The sequence below is a fragment of the Pollicipes pollicipes genome, unplaced genomic scaffold, assembly GCF_011947565.3.
Source record: "Pollicipes pollicipes isolate AB1234 unplaced genomic scaffold, Ppol_2.1 Scaffold_3447;HRSCAF=4054_pilon_pilon_pilon, whole genome shotgun sequence".
In the NCBI taxonomy this organism is placed as follows: Eukaryota; Metazoa; Arthropoda; class Thecostraca; order Pollicipedomorpha; family Pollicipedidae; genus Pollicipes; species Pollicipes pollicipes.
Genome location: NW_023596297.1, coordinates 16,600,786 through 16,627,643, shown reverse-complemented (window position 1 = coordinate 16,627,643; position 26,858 = coordinate 16,600,786). Strand labels below are relative to the sequence as shown.

At 50.1% G+C, this 26,858-nt stretch overlaps 2 protein-coding genes across 2 annotated transcripts; one reads left to right on the top strand and one right to left on the bottom strand.

Moving 5' to 3' along the window:
* Positions 1-645: 645 nt before the first annotated feature.
* On the top strand, positions 646-4,989 carry LOC119092724 (uncharacterized). Its single transcript, XM_037215701.1, has 4 exons — positions 646-709; positions 3,162-3,339; positions 3,774-3,916; positions 4,573-4,989. The coding sequence occupies exons 2-4, from the start codon at positions 3,171-3,173 to the stop codon at positions 4,801-4,803; spliced, it is 543 nt and encodes a 180-aa protein (XP_037071596.1). The 5' UTR covers positions 646-709; positions 3,162-3,170; the 3' UTR covers positions 4,804-4,989.
* A 4,206-nt stretch (positions 4,990-9,195) lies between these two features.
* LOC119092125 (homeotic protein female sterile) lies at positions 9,196-17,524 on the bottom strand. Its single transcript, XM_037215104.1, has 2 exons — positions 17,425-17,524; positions 9,196-11,905 (listed from the first exon to the last, which is right to left on the bottom strand). The coding sequence occupies exons 1-2, from the start codon at positions 17,486-17,488 to the stop codon at positions 10,518-10,520; spliced, it is 1,452 nt and encodes a 483-aa protein (XP_037070999.1). The 5' UTR covers positions 17,489-17,524; the 3' UTR covers positions 9,196-10,517.
* Positions 17,525-26,858: the final 9,334 nt, after the last annotated feature.

The following is a 26,858-nucleotide window of genomic DNA, read 5'->3' as shown; positions in this document are numbered from 1 at the left end:
GCGGGATAAAACATTCATTTGCGCACGTCCTTTTGTTGAAAAAGAGCGTTTCTAGTTTCGTTGCCTTTATTACACAGACAATTTGACACAGTGTGTTGCAGTAATTACAGAACACACCCATTGGCAAAAGCAAGGCAAATGAAACGTGTTACACCCATAGTGGTGAGCAGGGTGTCCACTGAGATTTCTCCCCCAGGATCGGCTACTTCAGATATGAATTTTGAAATATTCAGAAGGATTTCGAGAAAGACAAATTATTGATCAGATGACAGGCGTTTGATGCAACAATACGTTAAAAACGCAAAAAAGGTGGGATGCTCCAATTCAAAAATGCGGAGCCGGCACGCATGTCTTCCAATCACGGCTTGCCTTCCCATATCACATGTTGCGTTAGCGAACGGGAAAAGTGAACGCGCATCAGCGTCACTTTTTTGGACCATCTCCGATACATTCTTTTGCTGGACGCATTCCCCATAGGCGTTATCCGCTGGCCTAGCCGGCGGTACTGCCTCCGACCCGTCCGCTGGCCGACACCGCGGCTGGTGCGAGGCCCGGCTTCCGTGGCCGCCGGGCCCGCGGCGGTTCGGGGGCGGGGGCAGGGGGGGGGGGGGCCGCGCCAAGGGACGGGAGGCACGGCGGCGCCCCGGCCCGTCCACTATAAAACGGCCCCAGCCTGACCGGCCGGCGCAGTCAACTCTTGGGAGCAGAGGTAAGTGGCAGTGTGGCAGTGGTGATCGCGAAGTGACGACGTCAGTGCACCGCGGTGCCGCGAGCTTCCCGGCCCGATGACTGGTGCTCTGTGCTGGTACTGCAGAGCTTTACAGCATAGCTCTTTGCCGCCCTGCTGTTGTGAATCATCGCCGCTTCGCACTGACTTTCTATCGGGAATCATTTTGAATCTTTTTAACCAAATGGAAAGGGGAATGTTTTTTAAGAGAGCGAACCCTTTGTTACTTCTTTTGCGGCATCAGTGAACAGCATATCTAGAAGCTAATGTACACCAAAGTTAAATTCGCGGAGTTAATATGAGCAGCGCATTTGAAATATGATTCAGTAAATAATCTTATATTCACCGACTGGATGTTAGGTGCATCGTCATATATATATATATATATATATATATATATATATATATATATATATATATATATATGTATGTATGTATATATATATACATATGCAATCATAATGCATAAGTAAGATAAATATATACATATATATTTAGCGTAAAAGTTGCACCATTTCATTATCCTAAATGTTTGCTGATCCTTCACTACACGGCTGTTCCCGGCGCTAGATTTGAGTTTACGAGGAACATTAGGCATATAGATAATACAGTAGTAGTAGCCTTCTTCCTCGCAGAAAAACTAGGAGAATGGAACGAAATTGACTTCTGCTTTGTTTCGATAAGCACTCGTTGCCGAAACAATCTCCATTTTCCTGGTTTTCCTAGGAGGAAAAGGCTATTACTACTGTCTTATCTAAATTCGAATTTACACCAGATTGCTTTTAATGAGTTCTGGAATAGGTTTAAGTAATCCGGAGGTGCAAGACTAACATCAACGTAGCGGGCTGTTGACTGTACCGACGGTAGCTGCAAGACTAATGCACAACGCGCCACAGAACATGAATCTAGTGTATGCCCCCATGAAATCCGTATAATGTTGCCAGTGCCGAACTTCCCGACGGAAGTCTTAACTCAATATGGATTCCGTATAGTGTTGCCGGTGCCGAACTTCCCGACGGAAGTCTTAACTCAATATTGAATATAATCAAAGGCTTATCATGTAAGCGCGTGAAATGTTCATTCATGCTAGCAAGCTTACAAATGTTTAAGTGCAATGTTTCTTACAAAGTCATTCGACTTGTATTCTTACTTGGCTGAAGGAGACACGCGGGGCAGTGATCCGCCAGAAGACTCCATTACCTCACAGCAACGTAGCACTGACATAAGCGCCCGGGACTCTCCACATTAGCCGGGGTATCATCTCTTCTGGGAACGTGTGTGCGCCCAGCAGCATCGCTCGGCAGCTTTTTGGCTTTAATTTCGTTGCATGTTTGATCCCTCACCCATGATTATGCTTGATCCATTGCTTCGCTCCTCCGCCGGTTACTGCGGATCTGTTTCTGAGTCACGTACGTCGTTAAATGATAGCTGGCTTTACTCCTATTTTCAATTTAATTTGGTGCATTTGGATGGGGGCGACCTTCAAACAAGCTTATCGGCGAATTGCACCTACTTAACGCAAGTAGATACCAGGAAAACTTCTAGCCAACGCATCTAGGGGACGGACAGATTGCCAAGCAAACAACGAAACATCGCTAAACCCGTCGGACGCCACGTCACCCAGTGCCCTGGACTGAGCCCCTCCTCACATTGCTCAGTTAGTTTGACTGCCTTGCACCCCATATCGCAGTGTCAGCCTTCTTCCGGCGGTGCCTTTCCACTTGCCATCGCTGATTGCGCAGTGTTGTAATGTGGTCGGCGGAGCGGGGCGGCGGGGCCAACACCGTCGTCGCCGCACCTCGCTTGCATCACGGTCGTTGCCGTGTGCGGGCGACGGCAGCGGCGCCGGCCGCTAGAAAGTAACTGCACCGGCGCCCGGGGACCCACTTGTTCAAGGTCGCCACGCCCCAGCCACGGCCGCCCGACTTCCTGCGAGCGCGTGCTGCCGTGTGGGCAGCGGGGCAGAGCGGGAGTGGCAAGGTCGCTGGGCCGACGCAGCCCGCCTGCCGCGGCGACGGCGAATGGGTCTTTGTTCCCGTGCCTGCCCCACCCGGCCGTCACTGGACTTGGGTTAGGCAGAGCCCCCGAGTCGAGGCCGGTCTGTCAGCGGCCGCCATCCTCCGCTTTCCTGCACGGGGTGCACGGCAGTGGCCTGCATGCAGCATGTTCCGCGGCGCGGCGGCCGAGTTTTTTGGACGACCGAAAATGGACAACAGCTTATCAAGAAAATAGGAAAAGGCGATAGGAACACGCGCGACTGGTTTGCTAGATTTGATCTCTGTGGGTTTTGCCACGAGCGACCTTCGGGCAGGCGCCTCATCAAGAGCAGGCCCGGCGTAATTCCCCCGCTGTCCGCTTCCACGCTATGGGCGGTGGCCGCGAGCACTCCACCCACCCGCCGACACGTCTGACCGTGCGGGACCTGGCCCGGCAGGAGAGCAGCATGAAGACCCTGGTCAGCGTTGGCATCACCCTGGTGGCGGTCGGCATGGCCGTCCTGGTGCGCGGCCAGGGCGCCGTCGACCCCAAGCTGAAGGAGGTGCTGGCCAAGCTGCCGACGCCCGGCGGCGGAGAGGTGTTCGTGCGCACGATCCCGGCCGACGTCCTGAGAGGTGAGTCGGTGGTGACAGCCGGCGCGCAGACCCGCAGCGCACTCCCTACTCTAGTAGCCGCGGCTGCATACACCGCAAGGTCGTGATTGGTACGCTGTGGTCGCGTTGTTCTTGCATTTTCCACACGCGTCGACCCACTGCTCGCACGAACTGAGTATAGGTTGACATTTGGTGGTTTGTTGTATAAGTCCCCTTCGCCGTCGGTGGCATTTGGGGTGTACAGGCTGGGGCAGCGAACGCGATCAGTTGATGTAAACTGAAAGGCAGAGTAACCGAAGGGATGATTGTGAAAGAGCAGCGCGGAGCGGTCAGGCAAGGTCGAGTCCGATCCGAGCATCCCCGGGCTTGCAAGTCATGCCGTGCTAAGTCTTCCTCCTATAAATCAAGGCGTTCCCGACTCGTCGCCAAGGACTTAAACCTTTGTTTTCACGCAGACTTCCCGGGCCGGTGCTTCTCCGTCAACAACGGCGAGTTCTACAGTGTGAACGACACCTGGCGCATCAAGGGAGTGTGTGCCATGGCCGAGTGCATGGCGCTGCCCATCAACGAAAAGGGACAGCTCGGTCTCTTCGAACAGGTTTGTGCCGAAACATGACGTCACCGAAACGTGACGTCCAGGCTGGGCGTGCGAACGTGGTGCGGCGTCCTCTTGCTGCATGTGTGTTTGTGTGTCTTAGCGTTTCGGTTGCTTTGCTTCAGAGTGTTTGCTCAGCGTTCTTCATCCCAAGTTAAGCACGGCAAGGGTTGTGCGTGGTGATCGGTAGACTCGTTGCGATGCACAAAGGTACACGTTCTGGTGCATTTGTCAAAACGCGTATCTTGTTTCTTTTTGTCGATAGCTTTCGTCCAACCTAACACAATGCCTGTCCAGTGAACAACCTCACCGTGTTGATAAGCTAAACCGGACAGAAGACGTTGGTATTCCACCGTTATATTTGCCCTAAGCGTTAGTTGACGAGAACCCTGTCAACTGATTTGCTTGGCCCGGGGCGAGCTGCTCTGTGGAGACTCAGGTCGGCGGTTCTGGATTCGCGTGAGTCAGCCAAGTAGTGAAGCTTGTCCGCGAGCCGTTCAGATCTGCCGCTGGGCGTGGCACACATATCTCTGGTGGCCAGACTTACGTGGCTTCACACGTGGCCTCACACGAAGCCCCACACAGGACACCACAAGGGGCCTCCCAACCGCCGCGTCCAGGACGCTGCCCGCCTGTTGACGGCACTCCTCGCCTTTCAGGTGTTCGACTGCGGCCCGCGCGTGCTGGACACCGTTAAGGAGTGCACGTACGAACGCGAGGAGACTCTCACCGCCAAGTTCCCCGACTGCTGCCCCACCTTCACCTGTGGGCCAGGCTTCAACGCCCGCGACCTGCTGCTCCCCAGCGGTCCGGAGGGCACTGACCCTCCTGCCGACGCCAACGGCCAGAAGGGCGCTGGTTCTGCTGCCGCCGCCACGCCCACGCAGTAGGAGTCTCGACCTCGCTCACTCTGAGCCTATCCTCCTCTCCTCGCGTCTCGCTACAGACGCCCCTCCACGGCCGCCCCGCGGCGCGGGCCGAGGCCGTCCCTGCCCGTCCCGCCTCGCGCGGCCCCGGGCGCGCCGCTCCTCGGGAACACTCACCAAATATGGGCACAGTGTGCCGCCGACTCCGGGGAGGCGGCAATACACTATTTATACGGATCGTTGTGTTTGCGACTGCCGGCTGATGAGCAGAACCGCCAGTGGTGAGACGGCACTGGAGACGGAGACAGAGATGAAGCAGCGGCAGACCAGCCGGAGGCACAGCGGCGCGTAGACCGCGGCGGGAGATAGCGTGGCTCGCCCGGGCGCGCGCCGGCGTCGCGTGCGTGGGGTAGCGTTCATTTACGTGACTGAGCGGCTACGATTCCAAAGTCCTCCACGAGTCCAGTAGGCATGCTATGAAACATGGAACATGTCATGAAAGTGCTGCTAGGCTCCCTGAAAAGACCCTGTTCAAAACGGAGGCTTGTGGCCTTTGCGCTGTTTCTTTAGCGCATAGCGAACCACAACAATGGGTGGTCAGTAAATAGCTGTTTAGCACGTTTATTTGGAGCACGTCGCGTGACTCCCCAAACCAAACGGAACGTGACAAATTCGTCCTTACCTATTTGATGCCGTCTAAACATCGGTCCACAAACTACACTGGCCAATTTAACTGATATGGCCACGGAGAAGTCTTGCCCTTTCTGTAACAAACGCATTCAATATTCGTTTCAAAGTTGCGTTTTCATTTCATTTCATTTGTATTTAAAGTTCAAAGCCATTGCATTCAATTGGTCACAAGAAATTTGTTGTCTTTGTCTCGCTCTTTCTCCATAAAAAGGAGCGTTCCACATTCATAAGGGAGTTTGAATTAAAGGGAATGTTCCACCTTTGTATGGGTGTTTAAATTGGAACAGCCATCTTGAAGACCATTCGGTGTCGCTCCCAGCCCAGCGCTTCTTAAGACCTAAAACGCTCTGGTTTATGAGACACAGGCCCGGGATGATGTGCAGCCTATTTCGTGAGGATTGTCTCAAGGTCACCCAGACATGCATGACAGCATAGAAACGTTACGCGAACACTGCCACCCCGTTGACAGTGTAGTGCTAAAGGCTTGTACAAACGTGATAATCGAATCCTTCGTTTCTGGCGTGCGTCAGCGTGATTTCTGACACCACCGGACATCAATTGGCCCTGAACGAAAGTAATGTGTTGAATGCGAGTTTCGAACACGAATCGCGCATTGCTGTACATGATACAGGAATTGGGGCAGTGATGCGAGCGATCACGGAAATAAGACTAGGTATCAAATAACCTCAGAATAACCGCATAACTGAGTATGTCAATGCAATTAAACAACATAAAAGCACAGACATTTATGCAATAACACTACGAGAAAGGCCCAAAACACGAGCACATAACAATATTTGATTCAGCAAACACCTCTACCAGCACAGCCAACACCCCCGCTTAGCAAGTTGAGGCATTACTAGTGAGTCAGCCCGTCCGCTGCACTGGCAATTCCGACACCGCTGGTTTGGCAGCGACCCTAACGTCACAAAGACGTTCCATGACGTAATCAAAGGATGACGTATTGAGGAAGATTTTTAACAGATAGTGAAATTGTGTTGTGTAGAGCAGTCTTTTACACTTAGCAGGAAACCAAAAGTTGCAAGTAAGCTTATTTCATCGTATGCAGTGCTTGTCTCAATATCTTCAACTGTAGAACATTCCTCATGGTCACTTCTGTTTCCGTGAGTGCTCCTCACGTATGTGGGATTTTGAGCTGAAAAAGCCATTTTGAAGATCATTCGGTACAGTTCACAGCCAAAGTGCAGTGCAGTGCAGTTCCTTAAGACCTAAGCCCTTCGCATTTTGTTCGCATGTCCATACATCGAAGCGAGAGGCACTGTTAAACGCCTGACATGGTATGACAATATGTAACGCCCAGAACAGGATCCAAATCTGACGTCACATATGCGACATGTTTCGTAGCTGTATCCACCACATTGCTGGTTAGTGAGCGGGTGAATTATTAATACAGCTTAGGAAATGCTCTGCGAGATGCAACACGAAGAAGAGCAAAATCGTGCTTCTCAATCATAGTTTATTTGTCAGGCTCATGCGCGCAGACTATCTTTCTAGGAGTAATGCTGTGATTTGTCTCGCAATCCACCTAGGTGATTCCGACCGTTTCCTGTCCATTCGTAGTCACACTCGTCATCTATGTGAAAGCTGATGAAATCCGCAAAAGGGAGTGATCCTTAGAATATAGGCTAAAAATGTAATGCAAAAATGTCATGCATTACATCGCACAACCAATGTACCATCTTAGGTTACTACGCGCAGTTATTTGGTTTAAAATGTTACATTCAACCCGTGTTTCAGAAAATAAAGGTGGTTATTTTTGTGATGCACTTCTGCCAAACGCTATGCTCCGCAGACTCTGCAAACTATTTTCGCCCGGGCAAGTTAAAATAGGGTTCGTGACGTCCTCCCGTATTTTTATTTGCTCCTAGTTCCTTATCGGTACGCTGTGCCACTCTGAAGCTTTCAGAATCGTGTTTTGCCCGTGTGATTTCCTCATAGACCTGTCATTAGATTTGACGGAGGTGCCGTGTTGAAATGCGCCTATCCGGGGTCTACTTGTGAAATGACCACATCATATTTTCTGATAAGATTCTCTCGGTAAATACGCATTCGCCCAAGACTAACAAAAAATATCATAGTCCGCCAGTCATTTGTTGCCCTCAAGCGAATCGCAACTTGCAAATTGGAGTAAAAGAAGCAAGGAGTAGACTTTACCATTTTTGAGTAGAGTAGAGTTTGAGTTGGAGGAGTAGATTTTACCATTTACCATCACATACTATGGAAACCAGGAGCATATTTTAAGCGCGCACAGCATTTATTATGCGTCGCTCCATACATACACGCACACCATGTGCACTCTGCATTCGGGGAGCGCCATGCCAGTGTACATCACGAGTTCCGAACATGTGATTTTTCACGACTGGTACCAGTCGCCGGCCGCTGCAGCCCTATGCGATAGGTCCGGCCGGTGTCAGCGGTCGGGCGTCAGCGCCGCGTGCACTCGCTGCAAAATCGGTGAGGCTTGATTGTAGGGCGATGTGTTTTTTTGTGCCCTTGTTTGGCAAGACGTGTGTGACCGTTGTGGCACTGATTCGCAGTTTCCTGTGCCACATGGCTTCACATGACGTGCTGGAATTCAGGTGTCGTACACGGCACTGGCAGCATGACCTGGTTTTGGTGATCCTATGTTCACGCGCGTAAAACGCGGTGGCGGGTATGGCAAAGGCTGGCAAACTCCTTCGCAGTTAAAGTCAAATAAAGCTGAAATTAACGTGTTTTCGTCGCCTTTCTTCGGGACGATGTCCTTTTTCGCAACTTTGCCACGCCCTTATTGCGGAAAGTACTTTCCCGTGATCGTGGTTACGGTGAACCACAGCGTTGGCGTAGCCTTACTTAACTTGCCTCCTTCATTGTGCCCTATCGATTGGGGAGTGGGGCCTTCAAAGCTTGGCCTCGGTCGCATCGAATTAGAAATTAACTGCTACAAAAACTGCCGCTATTTTTAAATGTATTTCGATCCAGATGGTGTTAAACATCCATGCAGTGATGACGTGCTGCTCACTGACACGACACCTATAACATTTACGATATGAACCGTTCCTGAATCATTTGTGTGACGTAAATTTACGGGCATACTAACAATAATGCAAAACAGTGTTAACTGCCTGATTCGGATACTGAAGCACCAAGGATTACAGTCTAACTTGTCCATAAACAGAAACTAAACCAAATGCGTGCTAACCAGTTGCGGGCCTCAGCAGAATACTTCATTGTCTCCACACTATTGCATGAAGCCGACATGACACGGGTTGCTACTGGGCCGACGGCTGCACGGCCGGCGTCACGGCACGGGCTGCTATTGGGCCGACGGCTGCACGGCAGGCGTCACGGCACGGGCTGCTATTGGGCCGACGGCTGCACGGCCGGCGTCGCCTCACGAGCTTCCATGGGGCCGACGGCTGCACGGCAGGCGTCACGGCACAAGCTGCTATTGCGCCGACGGCTGCATGGCCGGCGTCACGGCACGGGCTGCTATTGGGCCGACAGCTGCACGGCAGGCGTCACGGCACGGGCTGCTATTGGGCCGACGGCTGCACGGCAGGCGTCACGGCACAAGCTGTTATTGCGCCGACGGCTGCACGGCCGGCGTCACGGCATGGGCTGCTATTGGGCCGACGGCTGCACGGCCGGCGTCACGGCACGGGCTGCTATTGGGCCGACGGCTGCACGGCCGGCGTCACGGCACGGGCTGCTATTGGGCCGACGGCTGCACGGCCGGCGTCACCTCACGAGCTGCCATTGCGCCGACGGCTGCACGGCCGGCGTCACGGCACCGATGTTCGACCGCCGCCACATCGCCGTGGCCGCAGAAGTCCAGACGGCGTCTTCCGCAGTAGGTTGACGGGGTTGTGTGTCGGGAAGAGAAACATGTTAGGAATGACAGCACGAGCATTGCAATGTAGTGAAGTTATTTAAGTTAAAACGATTCCTCGGTTAATTGAAAAAACTTTGAAGATGTTAGGCGAGGCATTAGACACGAGAGCAATATAAGCCTTACGGGAACTACACTATAAATAAACTGAGAGATATTTGAGACCTTATCGGATTTCAAGATTTAATGATATCCATCATATTCAAGTTGCGTCTGAAACGCAATACAAAATGAAAGCAAGTTGCATTTGCCACACATCACAGCGCTGCATCACGTATTCCTGCGCTTCCACCCGACGATCACGCTTCAACACAACACTCACTGCCAGGGATGCAGTTTCATAGAATAAATTGAGGGGGATTTAACAATGAAAAATGACCAAACTCACCCTTAGATACGTCAACAAATTGGCTTCTCCCGGGACTTTGCCCGCTATTTTCTCAAGCTGAGAGGGGAAGGATCAGAGTCCCTCCTCAACCTGATATGAAACTACACCCCTGCTCACCAGCCAGACAGCACGCGGTCATTCAACATTGCAGACAGTGTTGTCCCCAAGCAATGCCTATTCTGCACGTCCATGCTTTCATGCGAGCCGCCAGGTGAAAATACAAGTAAGGAATAAACACAAATACAATGTGAAGTTAGTCGGTGCTTTGGGAGTTTTACACAGGAGCCCCGTTTGACAATAGCATTACTCACAGTACCTTTTAACAGGGTTTGGGTCATATTCATGATACACATCATCAGATTGATTTACTTTTGCCAGTCACATTCTAAAATGCTAGCAGCATCTGGAAAGTGCTGAAGCGTTAAGTAGCTATCGTTAGAACCACAGTACATAATTTACATTTGTGCCGTTCGGATGACATTGAGTATAGCTCACAGTTATCAAAATGCAAAAATCGACACCAACCAAGAAGTATCGTAGCCATTTTGCAAGTCAGCGATACAAAATGAATGACTATCGATGGTACTTATATGAGCCAAGCGGTCAAATCCGATAAATATCGAAAAGACATGCTACAAGGGACATGAAGTTGCAGAAGCTGGGCCACAATTGTCTACGTAACCATTGCCATTTTTTATCTGCAGACTGCATCACCACCAGCCAGATTGATGATATGACATTAAACCAGATGTCTCGGTATGCCTATCGTCATCGCTGGTATGCTGCTGGTTTGTTATGAACTCTTGTTGCCCACAAAATGACATAAAAGATGAGGCTAAGGTCGTTCTTTAGCCCATCAAACATTCTTAGCTTTGCATATATGTGACGCGGGTGGCCGACAATTGCATCAGCTCGGTCCAGAAGAGCAGGGTAAACTGTACCTGAGATGCCGCCGCCACCGCCGGTGGAGCTGCCGTCTCCACCGCCGGCGGAGCTGCCGCCCTGGCCGCCGGAGCCCGGCGTGGTTACGCCCTCAGGACAGGGCGCCAGGGTCGAGGTCACATCGGTCGTCCCGACCGTGGACACGGCACCGCTCTCCGTCGTGTTGGAGGACGGCTGCTCAGTGCCACCCGTCGCACCGGCACACCTCTCCAGAGGACTTGCAAAGGTTGAGCTGCCCGCGCTTCCCTCCGTTGAGCCGTTTCCGACAGTCGGGCTGCCTCCGGATGAATTCTCTCCGCTTTCTCTCTTCCCCCTGCTGTTTTCCGTTGTTGTAGTCATTCTCCTCCCGGGGTTCGTCTCGCTCTTTCCGCCATCTCCGCTCTCTCCGCTGACACCGCTTTCTTCGCTCGCCTTGCTCTCCTTGCTTTCCTTACTCTCTTTGCTCTCCTCGCTTTCCTGGCCTGTCATGCTCTCCTTGCTCTCCTTGTTCTCTTTGCTCTCTTTGCTCTCCTTGCTCCCTTTGCTCTCCTTGCTCTCCTTGCTCTCTTTGCTCTCTTTGCTTTCTTTGCTCTCTTTGCTCCCTTTGCTCTCTCTGCTTTCCCTGCTTTCCTGACTTGCCTTGCTCTCTTTGCTGTCTTCGCTTTCCTTGCTTGTCATGCTCTCCTTGCCCTCCTTGCTCTCTTTGCTTTCTTTGCTTTCTTTGCTCTCTTTGCTCTCTTTGCTTTCCTTGCTCACCTTGCTCTCTTTGCTTTCCTGACTTCCCTTGCTCTCTTTGCTTTCTTTGCTTGATTTGCTCTCTTTACTTCCTTTACCCTCTTTGCTCTCTTTGCTCTCTTTGCTCTCTTTGCTCTCTTTGCTCTCTTTGCTCTCTTTGCTCTCTTTGCTCTCTTTGCTCTCTTTGCTTTCCTGACTTCCCTTGCTCTCTTTGCTTTCTTTGCTTGCTTTGCTCTCTTTGCTTTCTTTGCTCCCACCACGCTTTTTCCTTATTTTGCTGTTTTTCACTGGGTGGATTTCTTTTTTCAGTTCTGTTGTTCCGTCGTCCGGCACACTATCCTGGAGGACCGCCGCTAGATTTGTGCCAGCGAACTGTTTTCCGTTATTCCATGTCAGCGATAAGTCCATTAGCCGATCTTTGCTAATTCTGCGAGGCATCTTTCCAGGCGATGCTGGCGAAGTGTGAGTCTGATTGAAAGTCTCGCGATGATTTGATAACCCTGAAAAACAGCAGAGGTAATTTAAAACAGAATGTTCCACATTTGAACATATCGAGCAAGTATCAGCAAGCATGCGATGAAAAATCCCGATCATAACCATTCGTATACTTTTAAGTGGAAAAGACTGCTCTGGACAATGCAATTTGTCGGCTTGGTAGACATGCTCCTCATTAAGTCATTGTTTGATTACGTCAGAGTACAATGCACAACATCGATTAACAGCCAATTGAAGGCCGTTGTATCAGGAAACCATGCTCACGAACGCCAGATATAAACGACTCGACCATCATATTTGTATTTGCCTTGATCGTCACATGGTTAATGGAATGACTGCGATTTGAATAGCATTATTATAGCGTCAAGGATGCCTAGTTGCCAGTCCTATTTGATTGTCATACACACCTTGAAACAGTCGCACCGAAAAACTCTGCACACTTCTCGGACGTGTAGCCAGGGAACTAGAGCGGTGTAGGTCTCAATAAGGACAGAGCTGTGAACTACACCGGATGACCTTCAAGATGGCTTTTTCAGCTCAAAACCCCATACCAATGTGGGATACTCCCTTTAAGAGAATGCTCCACATTTAGAGATATTGAATCAAGCCTCAGATATGATGAAATAAGCTCACCTTGAATGTTTGTATACTTCGTGAGTCTAAAATACTGCTCTAGAAAACACAGCTTCTCCACTTAGTAAATACGTTTGTCAGCACATAATTATTTGATTGTCATGGACATTGCATGACAGCACTCACTTGTAGTTATTTGATCCCCGATAGGTGGCGGTGTCGATGCTAGATGTGTGCTGAATTAAACATTTGAAGCGCTCGTGTTTTGGCATCTCCTAAGTTATTTGATTGCCAGTCCTATTTACGTAATAACCCGGGAAGAATGTATGACTTTTGAATTATGTAGCACAAAACGTATTGCGAGTTAGAATTTTTCATAGGCTACACAACATTGGGGAAGAGCCAATTACTGGCCGTAATATTTGGAAACCGTGCTCAGGAACACCAGGATATGAACGACTCGACAGCTAGATACTTCTTGACCTTAGCATGAGCGGGATTTTCACTTAAACCGTCCGTCAATTCGGTATCTATGAGCGTTGTTGCAAGTGACAATGACGTATTGTGGAGCATATTTACTCAACAGAGAAATTGCGTTGTCCACAGCGCCCTTTTCCACTTCATAGTGCATCAATAGGCATAAATGAGCTTATTTAAACACATCAGATGCTTGCTTTAACAGCTTCAAATGTAAAGGATCCCTTTGACACGCAATGAAAGGTCGGTTTGCCCACCCCCTCCTGAAGTTTTTTAGGATGGTTTCCGAATGGCGCCGGAAAGGCGCGCCAAATTTTGCATAGCTCTAGGTGATTAAATAGCGGATCTTATGGCATAATGCATATAAATGTATCACGCAAGGTTGCTGACGTCTGGCAAGTCAAAGTCAGGCTGTGACTGGCAGCGGAGGCAATTTCTAGGATATCGTTTACTCTTACGCGACAGCGGAACGCTAGACGAAACAATGCATCTCTGAAGTAGCTTCATAGGCGATGCAACACAAAGTTTAAGGATCGCAGCAAATTGTGTTAACATAAGGTCAGGTAAGAACGTCAGACCGAGGTCACAACCAACCTGTTGTTTTTCTTCAGGACTTGCTTCATGAGGGGTTTCTGGTGCTTATTTTGAATTTACTTAAAAAGGACCGCACTTAACATCATCTATGGTTTGCTTAAAGGCAAAAATAGGTCACTGATATACAATGAGCCAGGTCAGCCTTTTGTTTTTAGGAGCATTGCACCTAGCGCAATCCCTGACGCTTATCCAAATGAAAGTATCAAAAGAGTCCTACATAAATTTCGTCATCATGACCATGTGAAGGTCAACAAGGTCACTGATCTTAAAGGGCAGCAGTGACCTTTTGCTTATGTAGAACGGGCATCGAGGTTCACAGTGGTTGCATGAGGGGATATGGGGCACTTTGGACACCAAAATGGAGTTTGACCTTTCTTTACCTTGTTTGACCCAAAGGTCATGACCTAAGAGTGGGTTTACTTACGGGGAAAATCCACTCTGCGAACTTTTTGACACTAGCTCTCTTAGTTTCTGAGGTCTCAAGGGGCTCAAATTGACCCTCACCCAAGAGAAGGAAATTCAACTGGCCGCCCAGGGGCGTGTTATTGCCTATAGCCTCTGCAGGCAGGAAGAAAAAATATTCTGGCGTATATTCATATGAAACAAGATCCTCGTAAGAACTCCACACGGTCGTTTAATTGTAAAACGGATCTTGCGAAAGACACGGGATGGTAGTAATGGTAACACAGGGGACCAGGGGACCCAAAATTTTCAACGGTAGAGGCCTGGCAATGCTAACTACCCAACCACTTTTCCACATTTTTGTTATTCTGGCGTATATTCATATGCAACAAGATCCTCGTAAGAACTCCACACGGTCGTTTAATTGTAAAACGGATCTTGCGAAAGACACGGGATGGTAGTAATAATAACGCAGGGGACCAGGGGACCCAAAATTTTCAACGGTAGAGGCCTGGCAATGTTAACTACCCAACCACTTTTCCACATTTGTGTTGTGTTTAACTTACTTTTGTACAACCTTAAACTGTACTGCATGCCGATTTACCTAGTTCACGAGTTATCTTCCTTCAACCGCACTTGAAACGACCGCCTCATATCGTGAATGGCAGTGTCTTACCCCGTCATGTACGATGGACCGATATATTTAGCGGGAAACCCGAGGTTCCTCCAGTACCAAAGGCTCCGCCCTGTATTTTCACAATGTCTTAGGTCTTCTGAATGCCTGCTTACAATCCCCTCAGCACACGTTCATGGCGGTCAAAATGTTATGATGCATCCCTATAATGGCTTCCAGATCGACCAGGGGACTCCGCTCCCTATCGCCAGAATGGCAGTCGGAATGAACCCTGCACTGGAACAGAATGGCACTTTAGCCCTGGACCGGTGATGATAATGTGCCCCTAGTGTTCTATTTACGGTCACCTCTCTCAGAAAACGTTAGGGGTCTCAAAAGTGTTGAGTGGAGTGGATCAAAATGTGGTTAAAAATTAAAAATTACTAACCCATGTTTGCATGAAAACGTTCGTCATTATGCAAAATCGACAAGTGAAACAAATGATATAAAATAGTTTTAGACGCTGCACGCTCGAGATATCAGGCGCAAAAAGAGCGATGGCCGGGGTCACCGTTTCGTAGAGCCGTACGTCATTGGCCGCTGCAGGCGGCTGGGGGCCGGGGTCTGGCGCCGTGCGCTTGAGAACGACCGTCGCGAAATGATGCATCCGAAAGTTTTTTTCAAAATAAATTTCGGCCAATCGAAGATAAGACTGGATGTATGTTTCCAACAATTCTGAAGGTTGTCCTCCGGTCAAATTGGTAGCAACAGCAACAGAAAGCTAGAGATTCTACTTTTGATCTTCCACTGCCAGATTCCACAGGTGGAATATACACCTAGTCTACATCCTAAACCTACGATTTAGTTTCCCAAAACGTTCAAAAGTACTTCTTTCAGACGCGCCATCCCTTCGTCTGCCGTCAGCCGCGAAGTCAACCTCGCGCAACCTATGGAGACTGCCGGGCGTCAAGGCTGCAGCAAGCTTGGCGAGCCCGCATGCTCAAAACCATGTCACATGATTTTGTCAGTGATCGACTCTCACTGAATGTTGAGGATTTTAAGAACATGGATTAGGCATGTCAATGCAAATTGTGCACCCCATTTTGATCTACAATCTACGTTTAGGGGTCTTCAACATCTATGAACAACACAGAAAATATCTTGCGAAGCTTCTGAGTTCTATCGACACAGAAAGAGACTGGCCATTGAAACACTATTGGCCATTGATTCACATTCAAAATTCTGACCAGCCTGTGCTCAGGTCGTATTTTGGTATCTACTCAAGGACGCAGATTCCTTCCCAATAACTCAAAATGCCTACTCCTTCGTGCAATTTCACCTTCCCGAGGGAAAGCAATGTTGAAGTGAGCGAATAATCTTGGAATCTGGATAGCATTATTCCCCGAATGACACAGATGAGTCGAATAGGCAAAATGGTGCACCAGTAGGGACTAGCTGTAGAAGTACGCCTAGCATAGCACCCATAACATTTAATAGGTTCCAAAGTGTGTTACATGAATTAAGAGCGGAAAATGCCATCCATTTCTACCACATCCCCCACCCCCACCCCCAACTCTCCTGGTAATCGGGACCGCTTCCCAGTAAAAGCACACCCTGAATCTGGCCCATCCACTTTTCGAGATTTTCCTACGGCTATGGAGCCAAATCAATATGGATATGGATCCAGGTCAAAACCAAACGGCTTTATTGCCGGAAAACTTGCTAAAATGACCTTTATCAACAGTCTGATTTTAGAAACATGCGGTCTAGAGTGGTGCTTGTTGCTGGTTGTAACTACAATTATCAAAATAGCCCGAAAGTTTTTGGTCACTGTTGCCTGTCAATAACCGCACAAGGTCACTGACCTACTATGAGCACCAATGCCATTTCACTGATGGCAGGCATTTAGGTTACAAGCTAGTTGCACATGAGGAGATCTGAGTTAACTTGGGACACCGATCTGGAGTTAACATTGTTTGACATTACTTGACCAAAAGATAGCGAGTTCAGACCCTTCAAATTTTAAGCAACTTAGTTGACATAAAAATCTGCCTTCTCTATGACCTTGATATATCCCTCAGTTTTCATGTTTTAAGGGGTCAAATTTGTCCCTCCCCAATCGAGCGCGTCGCATTTAACCAGCCGCCACGTGGACGCGTGCCGATAAAACCATTCTTTGAGCTTATGGAATGAGGGAGCATTTGGACGCGCGGGTGCCACACAGCTTTGCATCGTGTATCATTTTGGTGATGAACTGTCTTAATTTAGTGAGAGAAAATTGTATCTTTACCGAATCACACATAACATATTATTGAAGTATCGGGTCACGGTAAAAAAGACTGAAGGCATTCTTTTCACCTGCAAAACACAACACTGAAATAAATTTGATGGAAATGCTGTTCTGCAAAAAAAAAACAGCTTACTTTCGCCGAACAAAATCGGTTTTAACAATTCACTCCATGGTGGATGCGAGGAAAGCTTGATTTTGGGGATTCGAAAACCCGATTTTGCACCTGATTTACTGGTGCTTAGAGACATTTACGTCGCCTGCGGCTGTATCATTCATGTAAGATGAGTCAGCATAAGCTTCGGTGGCAAAAAAAGTATACGGTCTATCCATTATAATCGTAATTTCACCCGATGCGACCGACAAACTTAAGTGAGACCCCGGTAGTACGGTTTACGACGTGCCTTAGCGCCCCGCACATAATTCAATTAAAAAGCAAACCGAGGGAACCTCGAAATCATCCTCGCAGTTTTACTCGGCCTCGTGCGACTGTCCCGATAAAATCTCTTCATGTCATGGCATCCCCGCGTGCCATGCAGAGCAGCTGCACAGCCGCATGTCCAAGCTGCCCATCTCACCGTCCACTGGAGATGCGACGGCTGATGCCGCCAGCGCGGCGACCAGCAGCATGGGCCCCAGCATGGCGGCAGCGTGCCTCGCAGCGGCCCGCAGTCACCACCGGTGCGGCCGGCGCACTGCCCCCTCGCCGCCCGCCCGCTCATGCATATGGCAGGAGGTTGATGCGGTGGCATGGCGGCGGAGCATGTGCGACGTGTCGACAGCAGCTGCAGGTGATCGCACGCCGGCACCGCTCGCGGCGACGCGCGCGCTCGTGGACAACGCACGGCAACGTCGTCAGGGGGACTTCGCTGTTTATTGACCGCGACGGTTCCGGAGGTCTACGGATGCGGATGCTGTTTTGTTGTGGATGGTTGCTAAGGTAAACAGTGCATAGCGTAGATCGGCCAGCGAGGCGCAAATCGGCGGCTTTGCATTTCGGTGTTTCTGTGGGGGCACCGGCGATCGATGAAGTTATGAAAATCATCGACGAACTCCAGCCACTTGTCGGTGACGGCGGAAAACACCATACTCCAGCCACAGCAAAGCAGGTCACGGTGCAGAAGGCAGCCTTCTCGATGTAGTATATGGTAGTGTATGGTCTCGATGTAGTATATGGTAGTGTATGGTCTCGATGTAGTATATGGTAGTGTATGGTCTCGATGTAGTATATGGTAGTGTATGGTCTCGATGTAGTATATGGTAGTGTATGGTCTCGATGTAGTATATGGTAGTGTATGGTCTCGATGTAGTATATGGTAGTGTATGGTCTCGATGTAGTATATGGTAGTGTATGGTCTCGATGTAGTATATGGTAGTGTATGGTCTCGATGTAGTATATGGTAGTGTATGGTCTCGATGTAGTGTAATGGTCACGCGCATACCGCGACGGCTTTGGAACGCGATCTGTCGATATCGCATATCAGGCGGATGACTTAATTGCGAGTGAAGGGGCAAGTCTGCGATACCAAAACGCAAGTCTCTCGAGAGCGGCGACAGGTACCATAAATCCGCCGGATTTGCGCTTCCAGAGGCCACATTCTTCGAAAACTTGAGCGGAGGTCCCTTGGTCTGGATCCCTGTGAAGTTCTCATAAAAGTGTCTGCTGAGGCGAAAGCGCCGCCTATATGGTCTCAAAGCGTTTTCGAGGGTCTCGTTTGTCAGCTTGATGTTGATTGATCTGCAATACTCGAGCATGGCACATGTTTCTCTAAGGTTATGGCAAAAGAAAAAAAAAACGGCGAAAACGGCGTGTTAACCAATCAACATCAAGATCCGGAAAATCATGACACCTTGCCAATCCGGCTTGAGTGGTACATCTATGCTTCTACTTTGCTAGTGGGACAGATGCCCAAAGCGGGTCTCCATCACCATCTCCTCCCCTGTGCAAAGCGGAACACTACCTGGAATTTCACCTTCTTCTCGCTAAAAGCTTTCTTTGTGGCCTATTGCTACGCACTACTCATCCGCGGTCTACAGCAGGCTAATTATTTGTAGCATAGCTTTCAATGCTATGGTACAAAATAGATGACTGACAAACCCCTGTGGTTATGCCATTATTTGCTTGATTTCCATCGCCGCATTTGAAGTGAATATTTCCGGAAGTGTTTTAGTTCGGCTGGTGGCAATGAAATCTTAATTTTTAATGCACAGACTGATTGTCAAGGAAGCTTGTTAACATACATCACGCAACTTCTATTGTTATCGTTTGGAGCGATATTTACGATGCTCGCGAAGATGGCGCACGTCCTCGGTAAGGTAAGATAAGGTAAGGTAAGGTAACGTAACACTAGGTATCTCGCCGCCCTGCCGTTCAGTCAGTTCCAGATGCTAAGTTTTGGAAGTTCGCGCGCTTCCGGTGTACAACTGATTTGCAACAGGTGCGATTTATTGCTAAATTACAGCGTGCCCTGTGGTTTCATATGTTTTCACCCGCCATCAGTTCTGCTCAACGGGACATGCTGCTGGCGCATATGTGGGGATGAGGCGGTGGTAACGGCTTGATTTGCCGGCGGTGACGCGTCTAGAGGAGGAAAATGAAGGGAGAAGAGGGGGGGGGGGGGGGAATATCACGGAAAACATTTAAAAAACGTACGCATGCATACTCTGAACAAGCTTTGAGAAGGCGGTGCGTAGATTATAGAAACGGATGATGTTCACTGCGAGACGAAGTGACCGGAGCTTGTGAATGGAACTTGGGCTGAAATGTTATGCCCAATGTCTCAGTTATGCCAGACGTCTGCGATGGCAAGAAACTGCTAAGCCCACTGTCGCCCACTGTTATACTTGAGTACTGGACTCCACTCCATGCCCGGTCGTTCGTGGATTCTATACAGCCCATTTATAACACAGTCCGTCTTCTGCCACTCATTCACGTCATAAATAAGTTTTTCCCCCCATGGCAATGCCAAACAACAAACACTCAAAAATAGGGCAATGCGAGGCTGCCAGAGGACCGCCATCCTGGAGACAAAGGTTGTGTTAAACATGTCCTTCCGTCTGTCCATCATCCCTGATTTCTCGTCCTGTCCAGCTTGCACCCGGGACGTATTTGCCTGGCCGCTACGCCACGACAGCAGGTTCAGCAAACAATGGAGGCCACTGGATACTGGGTCCTCAACTTTCGTGAAATGTTTGGCGCCTCAGTTTATTTTTCGTGAAATACTATGTTGTCTCATAATGCAAAAAATATCGAACCGTAAGGTTTTCTGCTGCTGGCCCGCCGTACCAACCCCACAGCCTATGCCTGCTCAGTTCTGACATGCGCAGCTAGTAAATAGAGCACACCCTCAAGTCAGATTCGCTAGATCTACGGCCAAACAAACAGCTGCACGGGTCGGTTTTCGTTCACCAGACGTGGGATGGTGAGCGGGCCACACGGGACCTCGGCGGCAGCCAAGCAGGGCCCTGACCGCCGGATACCGCCTGAGCATGCAGCCTTGACCGGGGAGTCGGACTGCCGGGTACCGCCTGAGTATGCAGCCTTGACCGGGTCGGACTGCTGGGTACCGCCTGAGTATGCAGCCTTGACCGGGGCGCTGGACTGCTGGGTACGACTTAGTACGCGGCCGTGACTAGGGCGTCGGACTGCCGGGTACCGCCTGAGTACGCAGCCTGACCGGGGCGCCTGGACTGCTGGGTACTGACTAAGTACGCGGCCGTGACTAGGGCGTCGGACTGCCGGGTACCGCCCGTATGCAGCCTTGACCGGGGCGCTGACTGCTGGGTACTGACTAAGTACGCGGCCGTGACTAGGGCGTCGGACTGCCGGGTACCGCCCGAGTATGAAGCCTTGACCGGGGCCCTGAGCTGCTGGGTACTGACTAAGTACGCGGCCGTGACTAGGGCGTCGGACTGCCGGGTACCGCCCGAGTATGCAGCCTTGACCGGGGCGCTGGACTGCTGGGTACTGACTAAGTACGCGGCCGTGACTAGGGCGTCGGACTGCCGGGTACCGCCCAAGTACGCGGCCGTGATCGGGGCGCTGGACTGCTGGGTACTGACTAAGTACGCGGCCGTGACTAGGGCGTCGGACTGCCGGGTACCGCCCGAGTATGCAGCCTTGACCGGGGCGCTGGACTGCTGGGTACTGACTAAGTACGCGGCCGTGACTAGGGCGTCGGACTGCCGGGTACCGCCCAAGTACGCGGCCGTGATCGGGGCCCTGGGCTGCTGGGTACGGACTTAGTACGCGGCCGTGACTAGGGCGTCGGACTGCCGGGTACCGCCCAAGTACGCGGCCGTGATCGGGGCCCTGAGCTGCTGGGTACTGACTAAGTACGCGGCCGTGACTAGGGCGTCGGACTGCCGGGTACCGCCCAAGTACGCGGCCGTGATCGGGGCGCTGGACTGCTGGGTACTGACTAAGTACGCGGCCGTGACTAGGGCGTCGGACTGCCGGGTACCGCCTGAGTATGCAGCCTTGACCGGGGCGCTGGACTGCTGGGTACTGACTAAGTACGCGGCCGTGACTAGGGCGTCGGACTGCTGGGTACCGCCCGAGTATGCAGCCTTGACCGGGGCGCTGGACTGCTGGGTACTGACTAAGTACGCGGCCGTGACTAGGGCGTCGGACTGCCGGGTACCGCCCAAGTACGCGGCCGTGATCGGGGCCCTGGGCTGCTGGGTACGGACTTAGTACGCGGCCGTGACTAGGGGCGTCGGACTGCCGGGTACCGCCCAAGTACGTCGGCCGTGATCGGGCCCTGGGCTGCTGGGTACGGACTTAGTACGCGGCCGTGACTAGGGCGTCGGACTGCCGGGTACCGCCCAAGTACGCGGCCGTGATCGGGGCCCCGGGCTGCTGGCGAGTTAAGGGCTGGGAAGTGACGTCATGGAGCACCTGCTCTTCAACAGCCGGGGGCGGGGGGAGGGGGTTCGGGTGCAGTGCACAGGGTGGAATACTGGGGTGGGGCTGCAAACGTACTTTGCCTGACCATGGGCTTGTTACCCCGCCATGGCAAATGGAATACCTATCTCACAACTCGTCAGGAAAGCATGAGATTTGTGGCTTCGGGAACTATTTTACCTGACCTGAAGGTATTCCCAACACGTCAGATTGGTGGCCTGTGATCAATCACCACGTCAGATCAATGGCCTGTGAGCAATCACGGCCTCAGATCAATGGCTGTTTGTGAGGGCTCGCCGAGTAGAAGCATAGAAACATGATAGCTGTATCTTTCACATAAATGAACGGAGTCACACACAAAGGCGTGCTCTAGACCATTGTTTCCGAGCCGGCTGTGTGTATGTGGGGGGGGGGGGGGGGGGGGGGGAAGGAGCAGCCGCTCGGCACGACGGAGAGGGTAGGTGGCTGGCAGAGCAACTGCCTGAAGTCCTTTTTCATCTGATTGTTGGCTACCGATCGAAAAGTGTTTCTGTCTAACCTTCGGAGCTCTCCTGTGCATATGATAGGGCTATCGCATGCCCGGATTTTCCTACTTTGTGACGGTTCTTGTATCGGTGAGTAGGTGATGGAACGTCTTAGAAAATCCAGGCGCTAAAACCCATTTCAAGGTTGGCTGTTTCCTTGTGTCGCCTCAAAGTTAAGGCTTAGCCATCTCGAAAGGGGTGCATACTATCCGCCCACCTACCATCTGCCACTCCCCGCTCGGGTGCATACTATCCGCCCACCTACCATCTGCCACTCCCCGCTCCTACGTCCATGGGGGCTTACTGAAACTGCGCGACAGTGATGGTGGCATTTCCCGTTGCCGACCGCATTCACGTGATCTAAAACCATTAGTGTAAACTATCTATCTATCTCTGTAAACTGTGTTTAGGTTTTTGGATGGAATCCCTCGACTTGTAAAGCTTTACGTTTCCGCGGTGTTCCCAAACTAGCGGCTTGTCACGCCATCTACGGTGTCGTAGATGGCGTGACAAACCACATAGCATCCGACACCTAAGAGTGTCGAATGCCATGCAGCGTTTTCACGGCATTGTCGCTGATTACCCGCGGTATCAACACGCGACTACCGAGCGATCTCTAGATGGCAGTGGAGATGAAGCTGCAGTTCACAACTCAGCCGCCACACAACCCAAGGCACGAATGCGGCGGCCAACGGCCAACTTTATTGTCAAATAGGCAAGTTGCATGGGGTCCTTGGAGACCAGCTGTGGTGCAATCAGTCGTGCACGATCAGTGACGCTCGCCTTGGGTGACATCTGACGGCGCAATCTGCCAGTATGGCGCTGATGGCGGCGGCTTAGTTCACAAAATGAGTTGGGAAGGTTGAAGAGCAAAAAAAGTCATGAAATATAGATAACAAAATATAAATGGGGGCCTTTGCTGCAGTTTAAAAGGCAAGCAGCAAAGCCGATTTTGTGGCCATGTATAAGTTATGCTGCATTTGGAGAAGAGAGATTGCTTTGTGGAGCATGCTCACTGTGCCCCTTGATGGAGACTAACTATGACGATCATTAAGTTCTTCAAAATGCTTTGAGGGGCTTTGATTTGTGTGTTGTAAACTTTGTCTGATGTCGTCAAGCTGGCATAAATGAATTGAACCAAAACACACGTTGAAACAGCCAAAAAATTGAGCTTCATCATGTTTTTATCACAGCTGCTGCTGTCAAGAAGAATCGGTGATTCACAAATGCTGCTATGATACAAATAGGTTGGAAAGAATGAGATGAGGTAAGGCTTATTTGGGTTAGACTTAGGTTACTTTCACCGAAATAAGCATTGCTATTTTTCAAGAAACAGTGAATTGATACTTGTATTCCTGTCCTCACCTTAACACGCGCTCGGGTGGGGGCGTCAAATTGAGCCCCCGAAGGTTTTCCGGAATGGTTTCCAAAGGCGCTGCGTAGCCGCACCAAATTTGCATAGTTATAGACAATTGAATAGCGGATCGTTTGACATCAAAAATTTATATGTACCGTGTAAGGTCGCTGACCTATGACAGGTCAAAATCAGGCCATGGTTTCAGCGAAGGCGATTTCTAGGGAATCGTCCAATCTGATACAATAACGAAGTGTCTGACGAAGCCATACATCTCTGAAATGTTTTCTTAGGCACCACAAAAATTGAATGAGTAAATTGTATTGACCTAAGGTCAGGTATGAAGGTCAGACCAAGGTTACAACCAACCTGATTTATTACTCTTGGGCTTGCTGTATGGGATAGTTTGTGGTGCTCATTTCGAATTTGTTGACAACAGGAACAGCATTATACATCTTTCATTGACTTCTTTAAGGTCAGAAAAGGTCATTGACCTAAGATGACCCGGGTCGACATTTTGTTTAGGAACATACTGTCTAGCGGAATCTTTGTCGCCTATTCAGATGCAAAACCCAGAGCAGTCTTGTATTATTTTGGTCACCACGACCTTCAAAAGTTCAAACAAGTTTACTGTCCTCAAATGAGCTTTTGAGCCCTTGCTTAGAAACAGTTGCTGATGTTCTGGGGCACTTTAGAGATCAACCTGAAATTTGACCTTAGTTTGACCTTATTTGACCTGAAGGTTATGACCTAAAAAGCTCAAACGTTGACCTAAGTGAGTTCACGTACAGGTCAAGACACCCCGTAAATTTGGTGGTTTTAGCGTTTTTGGTTCCCGAGATCTCAGGGGGTCAAATTGACCCCCACCCGAGCAAAGGGTATCTAGCCGGCCACCCGAGCGCGTGTTAACAGAAGCCAGAGGTATGCCTGCTGTGTTTGATTACGTGATGTGTTGATGTGCAGGAATCCAAGACTTTTTGTTTGAATGGTTTATGGGTATTGAGTTCTTTGTTGTTCTTTCGCTGTTCAATTCCTTCGCTTTGTTTTGTGTCAAAAATTCTGTGGAAGGGAAATGTAAAGTGCAGCATCAAAATATTAGTGTTCCATGGTTTTTAGGCCCATCATACTGTTATGAAATTATTATGCTTTAATGTAATGTAATGTCATGTAACTGTAATGACCTGAAATGTTAAAAAACAGAAACGGTTTTGTCATGTTTATGAAATTACGTCCACGTCAACTGTCAATGCATGTCTTTGTTTTCTGGAGCATATACTAATGACTCATAAGCTCTAACTTTTGTGAGCTGAATTTTTTACTCCTGCCTTTGTCTTTTTGCGACTGAATCTATTAACCCTGCAATGTCCTTTTTGCAACGAATTTTTGTACTCCTGCTTGGCCTTTTTGCGATGGAATTTTTTTACTCCTTCAAAAGCGATTCTAGCTCAGTGTGTATTTGCCATGCGCCATCACAACTGCACACACAAATCCGTGCGCACACAAAAAGCATGATATTCCTTTAAACTGCTAGCTTTCTTTTGACAGTCGCGGGCCATGCTGTAACCTCCATTCCATTAGTGGACACAGGCAGTTTGCGGCCGAACATATCTCCACATCTGTTTATCAATAATTCGGTCAATGATGTCTCATCTATTGCGCGCGTGGCAAACAAGCATCAGCGCCCGTAGATATAGATAGGGTAGACAAATGAGCAAGTTCCGACACTCAGCAACAGGCGCCGCTGACCTCCACTCCTGGCCGTGGCGCCGCCGACGCACCGCCGGGGGCCGTGGAGCCGCCGACACAACACCTCCGGCCGCGGCAGCACCGCTTCATCGCCGGCGTCCGGCCTCTAACATGCGCACCATGTTGTCGACGTACTGCAGGTAGTGGCGCTGGGACTCCAGATCTTTGGCGCAGACCGGCGGCTCCGAATGGGCCCGCTTGCACCAGCTGGAGTGGCCAGACCGGCGGCGGCTGACCGACACCGGCGGCGGTCCCACCTCGCGTTCCGACGGCACGATGATCGGAACGTTGGCTGCTGAGCGAAACAGTCACGTCAGTTGCCGGCGAGGGTGTCCGTGGAGAACGTCCGTGCGCGGGGAATGAGTGAAATGACTCGCAACAGGGACGTTCACAAGAGAGAGAGAGAGCGATCCCTGCAGCGTCAAAACACAGAAAGGGTCTTGCAGTGTTGCCGGTGGTAGATAGCCCGAGTTTCTTTACCGGAAAAAAACCCTTACTCTGGTGAAAATGCTCCAACTTTCTGAGATACCCGCCATTTATTCAGAGTCCAAAATGAGTGGAGCTATGAGTCGCTTTGGGTGGACTGTGCTGTATTCAGCTTTCTGTCTTGGTGTCCTCCATAGCAGTGTCATCAGATTCAGAGCGTCTGGTCGTATGCGAACCAACGAATATGGATTTAGTATCCGCTCGGTCACATACAAACTGTCCGCATGCCATTTCGTAGACACGGAAGGTGGACTCCCTCTCGATGTCTCACTAATCACTCTTATACGGATTGAAACAGATTATTGAAAATTTCGACAATTCTTAGTTGCCCTTCACGAAATGTGTCAAACTTTCGAGAACACGGCATGCACAGGAGCGCTTTCAGAGAACGGTAATAGGAGAGACCTCAGGTGTATTGGAGTGCACGGAGACCGGGGTCAGTGGCCACCAGCAGCTGTCGGCTGTCCGCTGACCGCTGCAGCCTTGAGCCACGTTTCAACCACATGTCACTTTTAACCTCTTTTGAAAAACTGTACACGTCTGTGACGCGTGTTCATGCGTATTAAATATGCACATCACTTCGTTTACTGCCCATGGTAGCATTGAGGCTGAATAGAATATCTATTTATTATAGTGAATGGGCGGGGGCGGCAGTTAAAGAGATGAATCGACATCATTCATAGTTTATGGCAATCCGCGGCTTAGGATGAGGCTCGAGATAAAGTAGACGCTCTCACAGGACAATTCTCGCGGAATGGGCTATGTCCCTAATCGCCGATGCCTAATCGTTTATCTTATTGTCCATGTTAGGGTCACCATTTGCAGAACTATTGCGGCATAGCGGCCAAAGTCCTGGCAAAAAGGAAGCGTCCTGAATGGGTTAATGAAAATATTCGGGTCCTTTCGATGAATTCTACCAAAATGCAACTTCTGAGTCAGTTCAATCGTTTTGACCAACCTACTACACTCCTAAAGTGTTAAGACATAACAGTAAAT

What these genes read in the sequence shown, in the direction of transcription:
- LOC119092724 (XM_037215701.1), top strand. Translation starts at nt 3,171, where the DNA reads ATGAAGACCCTGGTCAGCGTTGGCATCACCCTGGTGGCGGTCGGCATG. An exon ending in CCCGGCCGACGTCCTGAGAG is followed by an intron (nt 3,340 to 3,773) that starts GTGAGTCGGTGG and finishes GTTTTCACGCAG; the next exon opens with ACTTCCCGGGCCGGTGCTTC. An exon ending in AGCTCGGTCTCTTCGAACAG is followed by an intron (nt 3,917 to 4,572) that starts GTTTGTGCCGAA and finishes CTCGCCTTTCAG; the next exon opens with GTGTTCGACTGCGGCCCGCG.
- LOC119092125 (XM_037215104.1), bottom strand. Translation starts at nt 17,488, where the DNA reads ATGCTGGGGCCCATGCTGCTGGTCGCCGCGCTGGCGGCATCAGCCGTC. An exon ending in CGTCGCATCTCCAGTGGACG is followed by an intron (nt 11,906 to 17,424) that starts GTGAGATGGGCA and finishes GCTGTTTTTCAG; the next exon opens with GGTTATCAAATCATCGCGAG.